This window comes from Pleurodeles waltl, chromosome 4_1 (assembly GCF_031143425.1).
Source record: "Pleurodeles waltl isolate 20211129_DDA chromosome 4_1, aPleWal1.hap1.20221129, whole genome shotgun sequence".
Classification (NCBI taxonomy): Eukaryota; Metazoa; Chordata; class Amphibia; order Caudata; family Salamandridae; genus Pleurodeles; species Pleurodeles waltl.
Window position 1 is genome coordinate 200,337,212 of NC_090442.1, and position 17,131 is coordinate 200,354,342.

General features: G+C 44.9%; 1 protein-coding gene and 1 long non-coding RNA gene across 3 annotated transcripts in view; one reads left to right on the forward strand and one right to left on the reverse strand.

The window, feature by feature from the left end:
- Positions 1 to 17,131, reverse strand: part of B4GALNT3 (beta-1,4-N-acetyl-galactosaminyltransferase 3) — a 501,487-nt gene that overhangs the window by 64,328 nt on the left and 420,028 nt on the right. Inside the window, exon 12 of the mRNA XM_069228126.1 lies at positions 4,400 to 4,500. Within this exon, the coding sequence (XP_069084227.1) occupies positions 4,400 to 4,500 (101 nt within the window). The remainder of the gene's footprint in view (positions 1 to 4,399; positions 4,501 to 17,131) is intronic.
- Positions 4,305 to 17,131, forward strand: part of LOC138287572 (uncharacterized) — a 31,104-nt gene continuing 18,277 nt past the window's right edge. The window contains exon 1 of one of the 2 annotated variants that reach the window (XR_011202238.1): positions 4,305 to 4,410. This is a non-coding gene — a long non-coding RNA (uncharacterized lncRNA). The remainder of the gene's footprint in view (positions 4,411 to 17,131) is intronic. The other variant, XR_011202237.1, reaches the window with a different exon arrangement.

The following is a 17,131-nucleotide window of genomic DNA, read 5'->3' on the forward strand; positions in this document are numbered from 1 at the left end:
TCGGAGAGGGAAAGGATGAGTTGTGTGTTGTTGGCGTAGGATATGATGTTGAGTCCATGGGTTTTGATGATGCTAGCCAGAGGTGTAATATACAAGTGAGGATCCTTGGGGTACTTCACAGATGATTTCTTTGGGTTCGGAGGTGAAAGGGGGAAGGTAGACTTTCTGCGCTCTTCCAGGGAGGAAAGAGGCAATCCATCTGAGAGCAGCTCCTTGGATGCCTATGTTGTGCAGCCTTGTGATGAAAGCTGCTGAGAGGTGTAGGAGGATCAGAGCTGTAGTCTCTCCTTGGTTGAGTATGGCTCAGATGTCATCAGAAGCCGTGATGAGGGGGGTCTCTGTGCTGTGGTTGAAGTGGAATCTGGATTGGGAGGAGTTGAATAATAGGTTCTGTTCCAGAGGTGAGGAGAGTTGTTGGTTGATGGCTTTTCTAAGACTTTGGCCAGGAACGGGAGCAGGTAGATCAGTCAGTAGTTGTTGAGTCTACTGGAGTTCTGCCAATGTTTTTTTTAGTAGGGCGTTAACTTCTGCATGTTTCCATTCCTCGGGGAAGGTGGCCGTGGTAATTGAGGTAATGAACAAGGTGGTGAGTAGATGGCTGATTCTGGCTTTGCCTAGGTTTAACATGTGGTGAGGGCATAGGTCGGTTGGGGCCCCTGAGTGGACCGAGTTCATGATAGAGGCGGTGTCCTAAAGGGAGAGGTGGCTCCATTTGGGTAGTCGTATGCCTGTGGTAGTAGCAGAGTCATTGGGTTGCTTGAAGAAGTTGGAGGCTTGTTTGTGACGTTTCTGTAAATGTTGATAATCCTGTCGTAAAAGACGCCTGCAAGGTTATTGCAGAGTTCCTGTGAGGGGGGTTAATGTTGTTTGTTGCAGCTGAGGGGTTGAAGAATCCTTTGATGATGTTGAAAAGTTCTTTGCTGTTATTGGAACTTGACTCGATGAGTAAGGCTAAGGCCTTTTTCTTTGAGTCTCTCAACTGTCTGTTGTAGCGGTTGAGGGCTGTCTTTAAGGTGGTCTTGTAGGTTGTCCTTGCTGGAGCGCCAACTCCTTTCCAGTTGTTTACAGTGTTATTTAGGGATTCTGAGGTCTTCAGTGTACCAGCTAGCTTCCTTGGTGGACCTTCTGTGAGTGCTGTTGCAGATGGCAGCGATGCTGTTGGCGCAGTTGGTGATCCAGTTGTTTCTGATGTTCTGGTCTAGGTTGTAGGAGGAAATGGGGTGGGTGGGTGGTGTTGAGGATGTTACTCCATGTGTCCTTTGAGACTCTGTTCCAGCTGCAGGGGGGGAGGTTGTACAGAATGGTGGCAGAGGTCCATAAGCTGGTGATGTTGAAGTGAATGATGGAGTGGTCAACCCAGGTGAGTTCTGTGGTGTGGCTGACCCAAATGTGGTTGTTGGAGATGAAGATGGGATCTAGCATGTGGCCTGGGGTGTGCATGGGGTCCTGAACAAATTGGGTGAATCTGATGTTGTTCATGCTGTCGAGGGGGTTGGTAGTGTTGATGTCATTGTGGTCGTTGAGATGGAAGTTGAGGTTGCAGAGGAAAATTTAGTTGGTGAAGTCTAGGACGAAGGGGAGGGGGGCGATAAAGTCAGTGATGAAGTTGCAGAAGGTGGATGTGGTCCTTGATGACAGAAGGTGAGGGTGATCCTGATGAAGTTTTTGCTGTCTGTTTTGGAGTCAGACGTTGAGGTGCACCATTGCTGAGGTAATGTCGTCATTTGTGCTGGTGCAGTGGGTGGATTCCTTGTGTTTGATGGTGATTCCCCCCAGGCTTCTTGATGCGGTCATGGTTGGTGATCTTGTAATCTTCGGGTATTATGATGGCAATGTTGGACGTGGAAGTGGGGTTTAGCCAGGTCTCAGTGAGGAAGAGGGAGTTGAGTATGAGTGGAGATGAGGACCCAAATCTTGGTGGTGTGTTTGCATAGTAAGGGTGTGTTGAGAAGGGCGCATGCAAGTTGGTGTTATTGTTCAGGTGGTGTCTGTGTTGTGTTGGGGTGGGGCTGGTTGGTGGGCCAGTGTATATGCTTTGGCAGGTGAAGTGGCAGTGGATGCAGGTGAAAGGTCCTACGCATGGGTCGGCGCTGTGGAAGTGTCTATTGCAGTGTCCGGGGTCGAGGATGTACAGCTCGGCGATGGTGTATCTGCGGAGGATAGGATGGCCAGGGGTGATGGCGCAGGGTGCAGTCCAGGCACAGAGAGGCTTGCCTTTGGCGCACCCATTGCGCGAACCACTGCACGCTCGCGCTGCGGCCTGCATTAGGTAGGTCCTGGTGTGGGCGAGGTTTCTGCTGGCTGGTGGATGGATGTTCAGGCAACAGGCTGCTTCAAGCTGCTGATGGGCTGCAATAGGCCGCTTCAAGCTGCTGATGAGAAGGTTCCCCAAGGCCTTCTCCACCATCTTCACTCAGTGTGAAAGCACAGAAGACATAGCATAGTTGCAGAGATATTTAGTGGAAGTAAGTCAACTATGTGCACAGATATTTAGTGGAAGTAAGTCAACTATGTGCACAGTCACTCATAGTGAGGCCCAACCTCTTTGTAACATAAAAGAGCACTAGGGCAGCACATACTTCCATATGAGGATTCAATGCACAAACTTTGGGCCTTAGCCATTGTCTTCCCAACCAAAGAGTTTTGGTATCAGCCAGGTACTTAACCAGATAACTTAGAAGGATTTTTAGGAAGCGATCTCCCCACCTGCTTGTGTGATAAGTGTTACTTTATACTCTTCACCATACTGATATCACAGTCCTAAGTGATGTCATGAATTATATCATTTAACATGCCATGAGTGATGGAATAGGTGAGGTAATGAGTAGTGCATGACTGAGTCAAAAGTTATGGTCAGTTTACTAAACCATAATGCAATTTTCAATGTTTTTTAGGTTTTGTTTTGTAACCATAACTGCATTTTATTACTTTTTTCCAATGAATTTTAGATGTCTTTTTTTAAACGCATGTCATGGTCTTATAAGCAAAGCTAACCATAACTTCACTTTAGCCATTCTTATTTTCAGTGAATTTTTTTTTTTTTCCTGTACTACTTCAAAGAGTTCCATGCACCCTACCATTCACACAAACTTGCATGGAATTTTGCAAACCTGTAGCATGTTTAGTTTTCTGTTGGTATGTCAAGTTGTGTGCAGATCTATTAAGGAGAGCACATTTAAAGGGGTGAGGGTTAAATATCTGTGATATGCTTCTGACTTTGGAACATCATCACAGATCGGCACAAAATTTGGCAGACTCTTGTGTTCAGTTTAGTCTTGATATATTGAGTTTCATGCAAATCCATCAAAGGGGGCAGAGTTAAAGTGTTAATTTGCTAATAACCATTGTGCTGGTTAATAAATTAGCCTTCTATCCATGTTGACTCCAGTACACCACATGGGGTAGTAAGTGATATACAAATGCTAGAGTACAATACAAACAGGTAGTATGTTATTGCATTGAGTCCACACACTAAATGTGACTACCACTACATCAAAGACACCGGTTTGACTACCACCTCTTCAACAACTATATATTTAATCTAACTTATCTCATCTTTGGCGTAATACCAATTCTATCCCTTCTACTAAATTAAACAAATGTTCTTAACTGAATCCTAATGCTAACCCTTAAATATACCTTAGTACTGGTAGCGACCTCCTCAGTGGCGGTAACAGGGGAGTCGAGAGGGAGGGAACACACATGTGAAGGGAGCTCTGCCTATGGTTCACCTTCCCACAATTTAGTAGCAAAGATGATTGAAGGCACAGTCAAGCTGTGCTTATGGCTTAGAATATCAACACAAGTAACTGATTCAAACCAGAATGGAAATTATTTTTTTATTGTGTGTATCACTCCAAACCACGATCATTCAAAGGTGCAGCTGAGGTGAACGGGAAAGAGGTTACTTCAACATCGACATAATGAAAACTAAGCGCGTCACTGTACCTGTTGAGCTGGACTTCAAGCTACACTGCCGTAGTTCTTTTGCCAGAATAAAGTATGTGGCTGCTCCACCTCCCTTCTTGTTGTGATTGTTGTCCCAAATACAAGCATATTAGATGTAACAACTTAACATAACGCTAGCTCGCTTAAATCCACGTTTGGACTTTGACATCAGCGGGCTGTCCTGAATATTTCATAGCTGGAACTTGGCCAGTACCAGTTTTTAATCTAACAACTGGGACTCATAGATATACAATTCTCGCTACATGGATAAGACTACAAGTCCCAGCATGCTTAGTGCTGATGAACACAAATTTAGGATTGTCTCAAAGTCTCCCTTGTGACTGGGACAAGTTGACGTCATGCTGATTTGCATCATCCCAGCCTCTCTTTCACCAGCCCCAACGTCACATCCGGTCTGCTCTCTGGCAGCAGCTTGAAAGAGATGGCTTACCTGTTCAGAAAGTAAGTGTTCTCCTGATAGAAGCATTTGTTATCCGTCTCCATGTGGGCGAGCCTGGTGTAATCGTTGGGGTAAACGTGGGACAAGTGGACCTGCGCGTGAAAGGGGAAACAGCAGCTTATTACATGGCGTCTTCATGTTCTGGCAATCCGACTCCATAATGTTTCTACGTGTGACAGAGCTTACGGAACACATGCACGTCTTTCATTCGAAGGGGAGATTATCTCTGCCACTGGTGCAACAATTTAAATTGGACAGAGTTGGCACTTTTCGCTAGTAAACTGGAATTCTTGGACTCTGCCCTTTGGCTAATTTGTGGCGCTATAAAAGTGACAACACAAACACACAGAGCAAAAACCTTATACTTTCAATTAAAGCACTGGAATCATGCACAGTCACTTAATCCCTTGTCAGTGTACAGCTAATACGCTGGGGCTGGCTGGGGAATTCGGCTCCGACAAGACGTATATTACTACAAATACATACCGTATACAAATATATACCTTTCTGTCAACTCGCAAGTTTCCATTGCAGAAACGTGTCTCCATCCACAATGAAGACAAGATTCCCGTCTGGCCGGAAAATATGAAACATGCAATTCTCAGGTTCGCCACAAGATGTCGGTGTTACGCCGCTGTCTGGCTGCTAGATGGCACCGAGAAGCGCAAGGGGCAACCTCTGGTCAATTAGAGATAGTAGCACCAATGGAGGGCCGGTCACAAGGCAAGGAATGAGCTGAGCGCAAACAGTTTCGAGTGCAGCACAAGTGGGGAAGCTACCTGTGATGCGTTTAGCACTCGCTATCAAACTAGTAACAACAATGAGTGAAAAAACAAGGTGTAACTCATTTTGTATAGTGACCAGTGCTTATAGGGACCGGCAGTGATTTAAAAAAGACGGGTCTCAACGGGACCTGTATTCATCTATTTACCTTTTACAAGCAAAAACATGGATTTTTTTTTTTCTGGGCAAAATCAGCAAAAACATGTAAGGTAATCCAAGTCAGTGATGCAGCCTCTATTTCACTGCACTTTTTACGGCGTACGTGTCCCCATTTCATATAGTATTTCCCCATTAATAGTTCTTGTGTTTTCGAGCCTCGTGTGGCTCGTACTGCAACTTGAGTTTCCTCAAGATGGCGTCTGGGTGAGAGGGAGGGGGGGGGGAGCACACGATGGGGCGTTTTTGATGGATCTGGATTTAAGGCTGAAGTCACTGCAAGTGACTGCAAGTGCCTGCAATTGTGAGATAAAAGTGTTCCAACAACATGCTCATTCAATCTTTGGCCCCTCTGCAGAGTATACAGATAGATGATCACATGTGTTCCAACTATAACTATGATTGTGCAGGTGAAATGCACGCTGTTGTGATGTGGACAGCGCAAAAGGATAATAAAATGCGGCAAGGAGAAGATAAAAAGAATACATGCAAAAAGTGAGTGAAAAAATGCAATGGAGAGGAAAGAGATGGAGTGTGAGAAATGCAGATTGCGGGACTTACAAAAGATGTGTGGTGCGACAGGGCCTAAATGAGTAGTGCAGAGAGCGAGAGCACAGAGGACGGTGATGTGAAAAGATGCATAGGCGCTAGTTATTTATATGATACCGAACTGCTAACAAGCATTCTTAAAGTCAATAGGCCTGGCTTGTTTTTGCTGTACGTTTTAGTTCTTTTGTGAATTATCTGCATGCACTAAAGAAAACATGGAGGCACCAGCACAGGATTCTAATTCACATGTTTAGGCCACACCCATAACTACATAAGCCACACCTCTTGTGAGCGACTCCTAGCAGGTGTCTTTTAGAGATTACCTCTTACCCTCACCATTTTCATACTATGTAAAACATTAACCCTAAAACAGGGCAATAAAAAACCTTCAGAAAGTGGATACAAATAAGCACAAGAAAGTGTTTGCAGACAGCTTGGGGCATTACTGGTTTGAGGTGCATTTTCTGCAGAAGCAAAATCTGCCAACCCTAAAACATAACTAGATGTACTCTGCTTCCACTCTGTCCTACCTAGGATTGTTTGAATGTATATTGTGGTAGAGGTTGCCGAGCCACTGGAAGCTCAAACCAGATGCCTGGCTCTGCCTCAGCTCGAAGTCCCGCTCTACCCTTGAGCCCAAAATAAGCTGAGCCTTAATGTGGCTTCCTTCTTGACAGCCAGGGCCGGTTCCGGATTTGTGGGGCAAAATAAGTACAAATATTTTAAAGTTATGTTATGTTACTATGTTTTATATAGCGCCTATCTACCCGGAGGCTTCGTAGCGCTAAAGCTCCATTATGTGGATATACAATACCTCAAATTATTATTAACCAATATTTTTACTCCGATGTTTCCAGATTAGTGCATTATTAAAATATTAAGGCAGCTTGTCCCAGAGCTATCGAGCGGGTCTTCAGGTGTCTCCCCAATCCTCCCGTTGCACCAGTGAAGTTCACGGTTAATGCATCTGGTTTTCAGCAAACATGGGCATCACCACAAAGGGATACGTGCTAGCTCAGATGAGTGACCTGCAAGTGCTCCGGCAAACAACAGAAAGCACCCATTGCAGAAGACAGCATGAGACGGCACAGATGACATGCGCAGGGGGGGTTTCCTTTAACGAAAGCGGGCTGCAATACAAAAAAAAAACTGCTTTATTTAAAAAGCAGTCACAGACATGGAGGTCTGCTGTCTCCAGCAGGCCACCATCCCTGTGAGTGCAGGGAATCGCAATGGGGTCGCAAAATGGGACCCACCTCATTAATATTAATGAGGTGGGTCTTTGTGACCCCATTGCGATTCGCAGACGGTGTCTGAGACACCGTTCTGCATCCGAATTTGCTACATCTGGCCCCTAATTACAGCAATAACTCTCAACCTCCATTTTAAGAGATGCAAAGAGCTGAACTAATTTATAGCTATAAAGATGAAATAGCTAAAAAGGGAGAACAATTTATAACCAGGGCAAAATCTTCCAAAAGCTATACTGGGAGGCAATAACTAAACAGACCAGTAGTCAATTAAAGCAACAAAGCAAGAGGGATTCATTATAGCAGACTCAGTACAGTTTTCCTCTACACCAAAATGAAATCTAGCAACGTGAAATAGGTTTGTGAAGTGGTGTCTGACTTTCAAAATAAAGCCGCCATAATCCTTGAGATTTGCAGTTTTAAAGATTTTTAAGTCACGTGTCCCTAACATCTGAGAAGACACTTGCCAATTTTGAAGGGTCCAGACCCATGTTTCTTCACTCATATTTACTCTAAGTAGTAATAACCAACTTGCACCTGCCCCTATGCAAATCCACTGAATCTTGGTTAAAGAGATAACTGAATGCAAGACCCTTTAGAAGACGATTTTCAACACCCACAAGTTATTTCAGTCATGCTCTAGGCTACCCAATCAAACACTTTCAGTCCTTCCAATCAACAGTACAAGATTTGCCTCCCTGAAAATACTGGCCACCTACTTAGTTGGTCTCAGTGATTGGTTGATTACTCCGTGTGCATTGCTACTCAGTTAGTCTCAATGCTTGGTTGATTACTCCATGTGTATTGATGTACTCTATGGAATAACCCCTTCACTTTTCAGTCATGTCCGCTCTGCAGCCCCCTTCTATACACTCCACCTTCTCCTTTCCTCCCACACAAAGCCAACACTAACTGTGCTGTTGAAAAACAGCCATTTCCACGGGCCTCACTGTCCCTCCTTGAGGTGTGGGATAATATGTTCTGGTAAAAGGTCCACACCACCCTGTGCTTGCTCAGCCTGCCCATGGTCATTCTGCACTTGTCAGTGATGCAGCTGTCTTTGTGAGCATGGCCAGAGGGACCCCATGCAGCAGCCTGCTAAATGTTGTATCTTAATAGACTGGGGGACAGTATAACTAGTGTGTAGCAGATATGTCTCTAGTTTATTGGACAGTTAGTGACAAATGATGCACAGTAAAACATGTGGGGCAGATACTGACTAGGCGTTCAAACTACTTTTACCAGATATTTGGGCTTCTTCAGTTTTCCCTTTCCTCAGGTGTTTTGTTAAACTACACCAAAAGGTGCAGTTTATGCACATTTCTTTAGTTATTGTTATACTGAAAAAGATGAATGAAAATACTACACCAAGAGAATATCCTGGTGCTAAGGGATTTCAAAGGAAAGGTGCAGATGGTACTAATGTAGAAAAAGGCCAGTTTTGATTTTTTTTTCCAGAAGATTTAAGAAACACCATAGCTCGAGAGAGATATTTCCATTCCTGTGCAGCTAAAAAGGAGAAAGATTTACCTCTAATATATTCCCTCATGATGTTAGGATGACACAGAGGCATGGCTCTCACACAGGGTAGGATTCTGGAACGAATGTAATAAATAATATGGCGCTGAAGAAAGAGAGGGCCTTTGTATGCACTGAAGAACGGCAAATGGATAAATCCTTTGGTAATGCGAAACAACAGAATGCAGAAATGTGAATAGACATCTGTTCTGAGGCAGCCTCAGATGAGAATCCTACACTGTTCTTAATGATCTGAAGGGTACTAGATGCAAAAGGTGGGAATTCCAGGACAGAGAGCATTTGTGTAATCTGGTTGTGAGAAGATAATTGACTGTACAACAGCCTTGTGACAGTGACGGGTGAAAATGCATGAATTTGTGTTGCATATTGATGCAGTAAAAGTAAGTAGATGACACACTGTTCAGACAAGAAGAGAAGATGTTGGAAAATGAATTCAAGATTTGTTTGCCGATTCAACCAAGGTGGTTGATTGGCCTAGCTCTACAAGCCACCAAAGAGTTCTGAATATGGTACCAGGTCCCTTAAAGATGAGGACTCCTTATGTTTCTCTTTAAGGTTTTAATTAATTTGTATTTATGCAGAAAGCAACTCTCCTCTATGCTTTACTTTTCACCTTACCTTTTGTCCAGCCCATTACTTTCTCTTGTTGGTTCAGCCCTCTTACATTCACCATACTCTGCATGCTCCCCTCTCAACGTCTCATCTCTGCCCAAGCCTCCTAATTTTTCTCTGTGTTTCTGCCACTCTTACATCCATCTTTCCCCTCTATCCCTCCATGTACTGCTCTTTGCCTCTCATCTTTCCACCCAGCCTCTCGTATTCTCTTGCTGGTTCTGCCTCTCTTACATCCACATCTTCCTACCCTGCCCTACTCTTCACCCCTCAACTCTCCACCCAGCCTTTATCTTCTTTGCTGGATCTGTCAAGCTAAATCCAGCTCTGTCGTTTACTACCCCCCTTTTCTTTTATCTTCTCTTGCTATTTCTGCCCCTGCTGTATACGCCTCTTCTCTTTCTCCTTCTCTCTCTCCTCTTGCTGATTCTGCCCTCCTTACATTGAACCCTACGTCCTCCCTCTACTCTTCATCTCTCATCACTCACCAAGCCTTTAACTTTCTGTTGCTGGTTCATCACATTCAACATCCACCTTCCACTTCTCTCTACCTCTTCATCCAAACTCTTACAATCTCTTGGTGGTTTTCTCTCTTCCATCCACCTCTCTTCTGCCTGTGGCCTCTCTTGCCACTCTGCTTGTATTCACTTGTTCTGCCTCTCCCATAGACGTGCCTCTTATTCATGTTCTACCTTCTCTGCTCATCTCCCCCACAATCGCATAACTTTTTTCACTGTTTCTGCCCCATTTACATCTTCTGTCCATTTTCAACCTTCTGAACCCTCTAATCTTTTCTCACTGATTTTGCCCCTCTTACACCACCCCCTCTTCCTCATGCTCTACTCTTTTTCTCATCTCTTCCCCAGCCTCTACATTTATTTTGTGAATTCTCTCCCTCTTAGATCGATATCTCCGCTATCCCTAGCTTTTTGTCTTCTCTTTCTGATTTTGTTCCTCTTATATCCACCTCTTTCCTCCATGCTGTGCACTTCACCCCATCTTCCCCCTGCCTCTTACTTTTCTCACTGATTCTGCCCTTCTACATCCAACTCTCACCATATCCTCTGTCGTGTCTTCTGCCTCTCTTAAATTCCCCATCCATGTACTGCCCTTCACCTCTCATTTCTTCCTTCAGCATCCTCACATTTTTTGCTGGTCTGTCTCCTTTACGTCCCCCTCTCCTCTTTTAACCCCCCGCCTCTTGCCATCTCTCATTTTTTCTGCCTCTCTTATAACCACTTCTCCCTGCCATTCTCTACACGTCACCTTATCTCTCCTGCTGCCTCTGACCTTTCTCACTGGTTCTGTCACTATTATATCTGCCTCCAGCCTACCCTGTGCACTCTTCACCTATCATCTCTCCCCGGCCTCTAACCTTCTCCTGTTGGTTCTACCCCTCTAAAATATACCTCTCCCCTGTCTCTCTCCCCCAGCCTCTCACCTGCTCTTGGTTGGCCTGCCCTCTTATATCCACCTCCCCTCCATGCCACTTAAGTTCTCCTGATGGTTCAGCTTTTCTTACATCTACCTCTCATATCAAAGCTCTGCCTTTCCCCTTCATCTTTCTTCCCATCTTCAACTTTGATCATTGGTTCTGTCTCCTTTTTACCCCGCCTTCCATTTTCCTTAGCCTCTTCTCGGTGGTTCTGCCCCTCTCACATGAAAACCTCCTCTCCATGCTCTATGCTTCATGTTTCATCTCTCTCTCACCTCTACCCTCCATTTACTTGATCTTCCCCTCTAGCTTCCTCCTAACCCTGACATTTGCTGCTAATCACCACCCTGCTCCCCTCCTCTTACCTTGCTTCATCTCTTGGGCCAGAACACAGCCCAGGCCCCTGCATCACAGAGGGACCCTCAACCCTTCAGGGGGACCCCAGCCCATCAGGGGGCTCTCATTCAGCCCAGGGCCAAGAAATATATATGGAAGACTCAGGGGCTGCAGAAGGGGGACCCATAATGTTGCATTGCACCACTGCTCTAGTGTTACTTTGCATTTATCTCTTCCCTTTCTACCCTCCCAATCTCCCCAAGCCTCTTACATTCTTGCGTCGATTCTGCCCCTTTTACACTCCTCTCTTTTGGATGCTAATCCTTTTTACATCACTAAGACTCTTCCCTTCTCTCACCAATTCTGCCCTTACACACACACACACGTTACTCCTTCCCCCGTCTGCCTTTCCTCCAGTGCCTTGCTCTTTCTTGCTGTTCTGTCCCTTACGTTCAGTTCTCGCCTCTCTGCTGTACGCTTCTTTCCTTTGTCTTACCCCTTTAGACTTGCCGCTCCCTCAATACTTATATTAAGAACAAAAGAGGACACCAGACCTACTAGGAAGTAGGGATATCAGATGTGAGCAAGCATGATGTTGCGGATTAGTGCTGCCCTTTGAGATGTGTAAGACAAGGAATGATGTGTGGCTTCATGGGTGACACAAGTTGAGTATAACCTGGAGGGTTCATTGCGCTCCCCTCGCGGTAGTAAGAATGGATGTGTGGTCACCCCTCCTTCCCTTTTTCTCTGACTCAATGTTATCATCTCTATTTGCCTTGTTACAGACCCAATTGTTCATCATTATTCCTTCATTTCATGTAAATTACATGAAAAGTAAGAGACACTGCATGCTCATACTCAACTAGAGTTACTCTGTTTATGTTACTTTTGTAGTCACATGCTTGTTTAAAAAACAATAAAACAGAATTTTAAAAAATCACCTCTCTCTGTTTTCTGCTTTTCTTTTCTCCTCATTGGAAGTGAGCAGCGCCCATTGTAATGCGAGGCCATTCCTTTTTACGGGCGAGCGCAAAGCGCTCCGTCCCATGTTGTAATCTCTCTTTGGGCTTCAAACCACGCCCATGTCACGTCAGTGTCTTTCATTGGTTCGTGGGCCTTTTAAAATCTGCTCGCTTTCATTAGTGAAAGCCATGCATACATCATGCCTTTTCTGGTGTTTTGCCCTCCTCGATCGCAGCGACCAAGTACTTAAAACATACAAGGCTCCACGTTTTCCATCCAATTTCTGGACTACTTTTTCTCTTGGGCAGAAGTCGAGCGCTTTGCACGACGTCGACCCTGTTACATAGTTAATTGCACTTTTGCCGGTTATGTAGATATTTGCACTTTTGCCGATAGGTTTCACTACGAGTGAATTTTTATTTCCCTTTGTGTGTCTGCTTTGCACTTGCGACAGCTGGCAGCTCACTTATGTGAAACATTTACTTTTCAGTTTGTATGGCAAGAAAAGTCCAGTTAGTTATGTGAAACAGTTTTATTTTCATTTTCAATTTATGTGGCAAGAAAAGTCCGGTAGGAGTTTACAATGCTAATTGCTCTAGCTCAAGCAAATGCAAAACCGGTTGCATTGCAAATGCTTGCTTTTTTTGTTGGTGAGCCCTGCAGGATGCGCTGCTTTTCATTCCTGCAGGGCTCACTTTATACCTAGGCCACTTCAAGCTCCTCTCTAATCCCTGTTATCATGCAGATGCAGCAATTAGGCAGAGAGAATTAGACAGCAGTGCCAGCAGAGTCCATCTTTAGAAGGGCAATTTAATGCTTCCAGAAACCCAGCCCACGTCAGCTGACAGGGATGAGGGGGTAATGTTGCACTTACGGCCCATGGCTGCAGAACCCAGGAGAGCCCAGGAGAGAGAGACCCCATCCTGGGGCCTCACAAGCTGCACTACGGCTGCAAGGCCAAAGGGAGGGGACTGCCCTCCTGGAACTCGTAGTACTGACACTGACACCTTTTTAAAAAGGTGATGGGCTGGAGGGGGGGGGAGGGAGGTCCCAGTAAGAAGGGGCGGGGCCCTGGCCAGCTGCCCAAACTGCCCATGCCTAGAGCCGGCCCTGCTGACACCCACTGTAAAGTCAAGCTATAAGAATTAAAGACGAAGGATTCACCTCTGATGCATCTAGTTGCTGAATTGCTGAACCGAACAAGAAAGCCTGCGGTAATCCAATTTTTCCGCAGCGAGCCTCCTTTTTTCATTATCACCAAGGGGACGCCTTTAACTACATGACTTAAGGGCATGCGCAGTGCTATAACCTCCTGCGTTGGATTCAATATACTATAAAGCTGCTCCCTGTATAGGTATCGAGGCCACATGTAGTTCACTAATGACGCTGGGGGGAGGGAGGGGTGAAGAATATCTAAGCTCATTTGAAAAACTAACACTTTTGATTAATACCTTCCAATGCTGTGATATGATCTCATGTGCCAAGGTGAAAGGCTAAGGCTTCCGGATATTAAAGAACTGCATTTTCTTCAGTTTTGCATGATTTGCATGCCACACATCTTCATGGCTCGGCTAGGGCACAGGCTCTTAGAGCCAAGCCAACCCCTTGGCTCCGCTCTCCCTGTCAATTTGTGGGCTCGTCCACCTTCGCATTGTAGCGAGTTTACCTCCTGTCCTGGCAAGCGCACTAGTTGTTACTTTTCTGTCCAGGCACCTTGTATATCCAATTGAAACTTTATGAAGTCTTGCACCCCGGAGGTAAGCACTTATTTCATGCGAGGGTAAAGGGCCCCAACTGGCCGTACAGTGGATAAACAAACCTCTCAATTTATGTGCTCGCTACGGTGACCACCAACTTCGCACTGAAAATCCATGTTTCACTCCAGTGCTTAATTTGTAAATAAAAAGGTGCCGGTGCTCAAAGCCCTCCACTTAAACACGCGGCTGCTGCAATTAAATGTGGGAGCACGGAATACTGAAGGAGCATAATCCTGAAGCCATCTAGGGCCTCTTCAATCCATTTACACTCACTCCCTGCCCCTTCAGATCACTCTTGCGGCTGTCTTTTTTTCTCCCATTGTGACGCTTTTTCGTTTTCCTCTTCCTCCGTCTTTCCCATATGTGTCTTTGCTCGCAGCAAACGCTTTGGGGCAGACAAATAAGCGCCGGCCCTCAAAAATAAGTGCCGGTGCTCAGCACCGGAAACAACAAGCACAAATTAAGCACTGGTTCACTCCCTCAATGGGCCAAACTCTTTAAAACAGATTTTTCCAGATTCATCACTCACTATAGAGTGTACAATATTTTATAATCAAGTAATTGCTTTTCCGAAAAGGTAAAGCTGTAATTTATTCAAAACCAAAGTACTGTAATAAATTCCCTTTTCCCCTTTATTTTTAAGACTTACAATATGAACTAAATCTTCACAAGCAATCAGGCCCTGAACAGTAATTTATTGTGGGACATAAACCTATATTTTAAGCAAAACAAATAGGACAATCCTAAGCACGCCGTATGTAAAGATTCTTACCAAAATATTATGAAATAGGTAATTCAAAACGGATTAAAATTATAGACCACTAATGTGAGAAATTGTTTATTAAAACGATTAAATAATCAAATCAGAAACTGTGATCTATCTCCGCTCCCATCTAATGAAGAGATAAGTGCAGTTATCAACATTGTCAATAATATTGTGGAGGCAGGGGCATACCACAGGCCTGTGCAGCCCCTGCAGGGTGGAGGGGAGGGGGGATGCAAATCTCCAAGAGGGCACTATACAACCCATAGCCAATGAATATCTGTGAGACACCATCACATTCTGCAGGGGGGCCACATCATTTGGCATTACATCACTGTGTGGAATTCTGACATCGTGTGCACAAATGACTTATGTTTTTCCTGTGAAGGCAATATGCAATTTTTCTTTTAAGTGTAAGCAGATCCTTTTTTGAGGCTCTGGCAATCATGATCGGCCTCACTACTGCTGTGGCCACGAACCAAAGCAGTGTATCCTCCTTCCCATACATTTTCTACCCTCTTTGACAAAGTGTTTTTAGCATGCACAAACTGCCTTTTTAAGTTGGCCTTCATTTTGCGTTGCACTTTTGATATTGTTCAGCCACCTATTTGGGTACCACGATCATAGATTGATTACAGCTGGGTGACCTTTTCGAGACGCGGAAGTCTCTTTTGATTGGTTGCGGGATGCCAATAGTGTTTTTAGGGGCAGAGTCAGTCAGAGCCCTGACCTCGTAAATGTGACCCTCTTTGACCAAATGTTTTTAGCATGCACTCACTGCCTTTTTAAGCTGGTCTTCATTTTGCTTTTCACTTTTGGTATTGTTCAGCTGCCTATTTTGGGTACCACAATTGTAGCTTGATTACAGCTGGGTGGCCTGCTTGAGATGCAGATGTCTCTTTTGATTGGTTGGGGGAAGCCAATAATGTGTTTAGGGGCAGAGTCCGTCAGAGCTCCGACCCAGTAAATGAGGCCCGCAGCACAGGCGCAAAGCTGGTGCGGCTAAGGCGTGCCTAAGGCAAGTCTGTCTGCGCCCGTCCGCGGCCAACCTGGGCCAGGGGCCAGAAATTCTGCACCTTCTTGTGTAATTTGCTTGTCTTTTAATCAGCTCATGGCACTCAGACCGCCTCTTTCAGCTTATTGCCAGTCTGTCTATATAGGGACCGCTTTGTCGATATGTAAGTGCTGTACGTTTTCTAGTCAAGTGGGGGAGGCTACTGCTAATCTAACAATCTCTAATGGTAATCATTGTGCGACAATGATATATCATCGTGCTACCCGGAGGAATGAATTTAGTTTCTTCAGTATAAACTGCTGCTCCCTCCCAGAGCATCAACAACATGTGTTCACTTTTTTGTGCGAATACAGAATTAACATCTTGTTCCTAATGGAGACATGGCTACAGGATGGTTCTCTTCCTGACATGATTGCTACCCTTCCTTCCAGCTACTCTGTTGTCAGAAGAGATAGGCTTGACAGGACAGGGGGAGGTCTTGCCATTATATTTAAAAAACATATAAATACAAAATAAGTAAACTCCCTCTTCCTGCTCGCGAGGCTGTGCTTTTTTCCAATGCCCTTACATCCAAATTTACTCTGTCTGGTGCTTTGATGCATCGTCCTACAAGCTATGCTGGAAGTTGGTGTAGTCCCATCCCAGACTTACTGTCTCTATACACTTTGAAATGAGCTAATTTCACTTAGTTGGGGGACCTAAATATTCATTTGGAAGATCCGAACTGTAGTTTCAGTACTACCCTTAATGATGACTTGAAAAGTCTGAACCTGACTCTGTGCATTTCGGTGCCCACTAATGAGGCTGCCCATTTGCTAGATCCAACTTTTTCTAATATGAATAGTGACACAGTGAGAGGCTCTGACGCTGCACTTGACATGTCCTCTGGGCCCCCTCTTGATTTGTCCACTTTCTCCAATATTTTGCAAACCATCAATTCAGGTTCTCTATTGGACCACCTTCTAAGCTTTGCTCGTTGGATCCAATATTACTCCAGGTGGTATTGAATTTGTTGAATACCTCTTTAAGGGAAGGCTATGTTCCATCGGGTTGGAGCATGCTATGTTTCTTCCGCTCTTAAAAAAGCCTAACCTAGACCGGTCGTTGTGGTCGAATTTTCAGCCAATTTCTCTGCTGCCTGTGTTCTCCAAAATGTTGGAGAAAAGTGAATGATTCGCTCACATCTTATGTTGAGGCCCAGGAGGTTTTCCATCCTTTGCAGTCGGGCTTCAGGGCTGGACACAATACAGAATCTACCCTCCTTGGAGCCATTGAAAATCTTAGACAACTCCTAGATGAGGGTGGCACGGCTGTACTTATTTTGTTAGATTTGTTCAGCCTTTCCCATTCCATCTTACTTGAATGTCTGTTATCGCTGCGTCTGCAGGGTAAAGCCCTGGCTTGATTAACATCCTTTCTTAAGGATCATATGTTTCAAGTCCTCTCTGGTAACATCAGATTTAAACCACAAGCCTTAACTTCTGGTGTCCCTTCAAGGCTCAGTGCTAAGGTCTCTGTTATTTAACATTTTGGCGGATGTGGTGGAGAGTTGCGGTCTGACTATG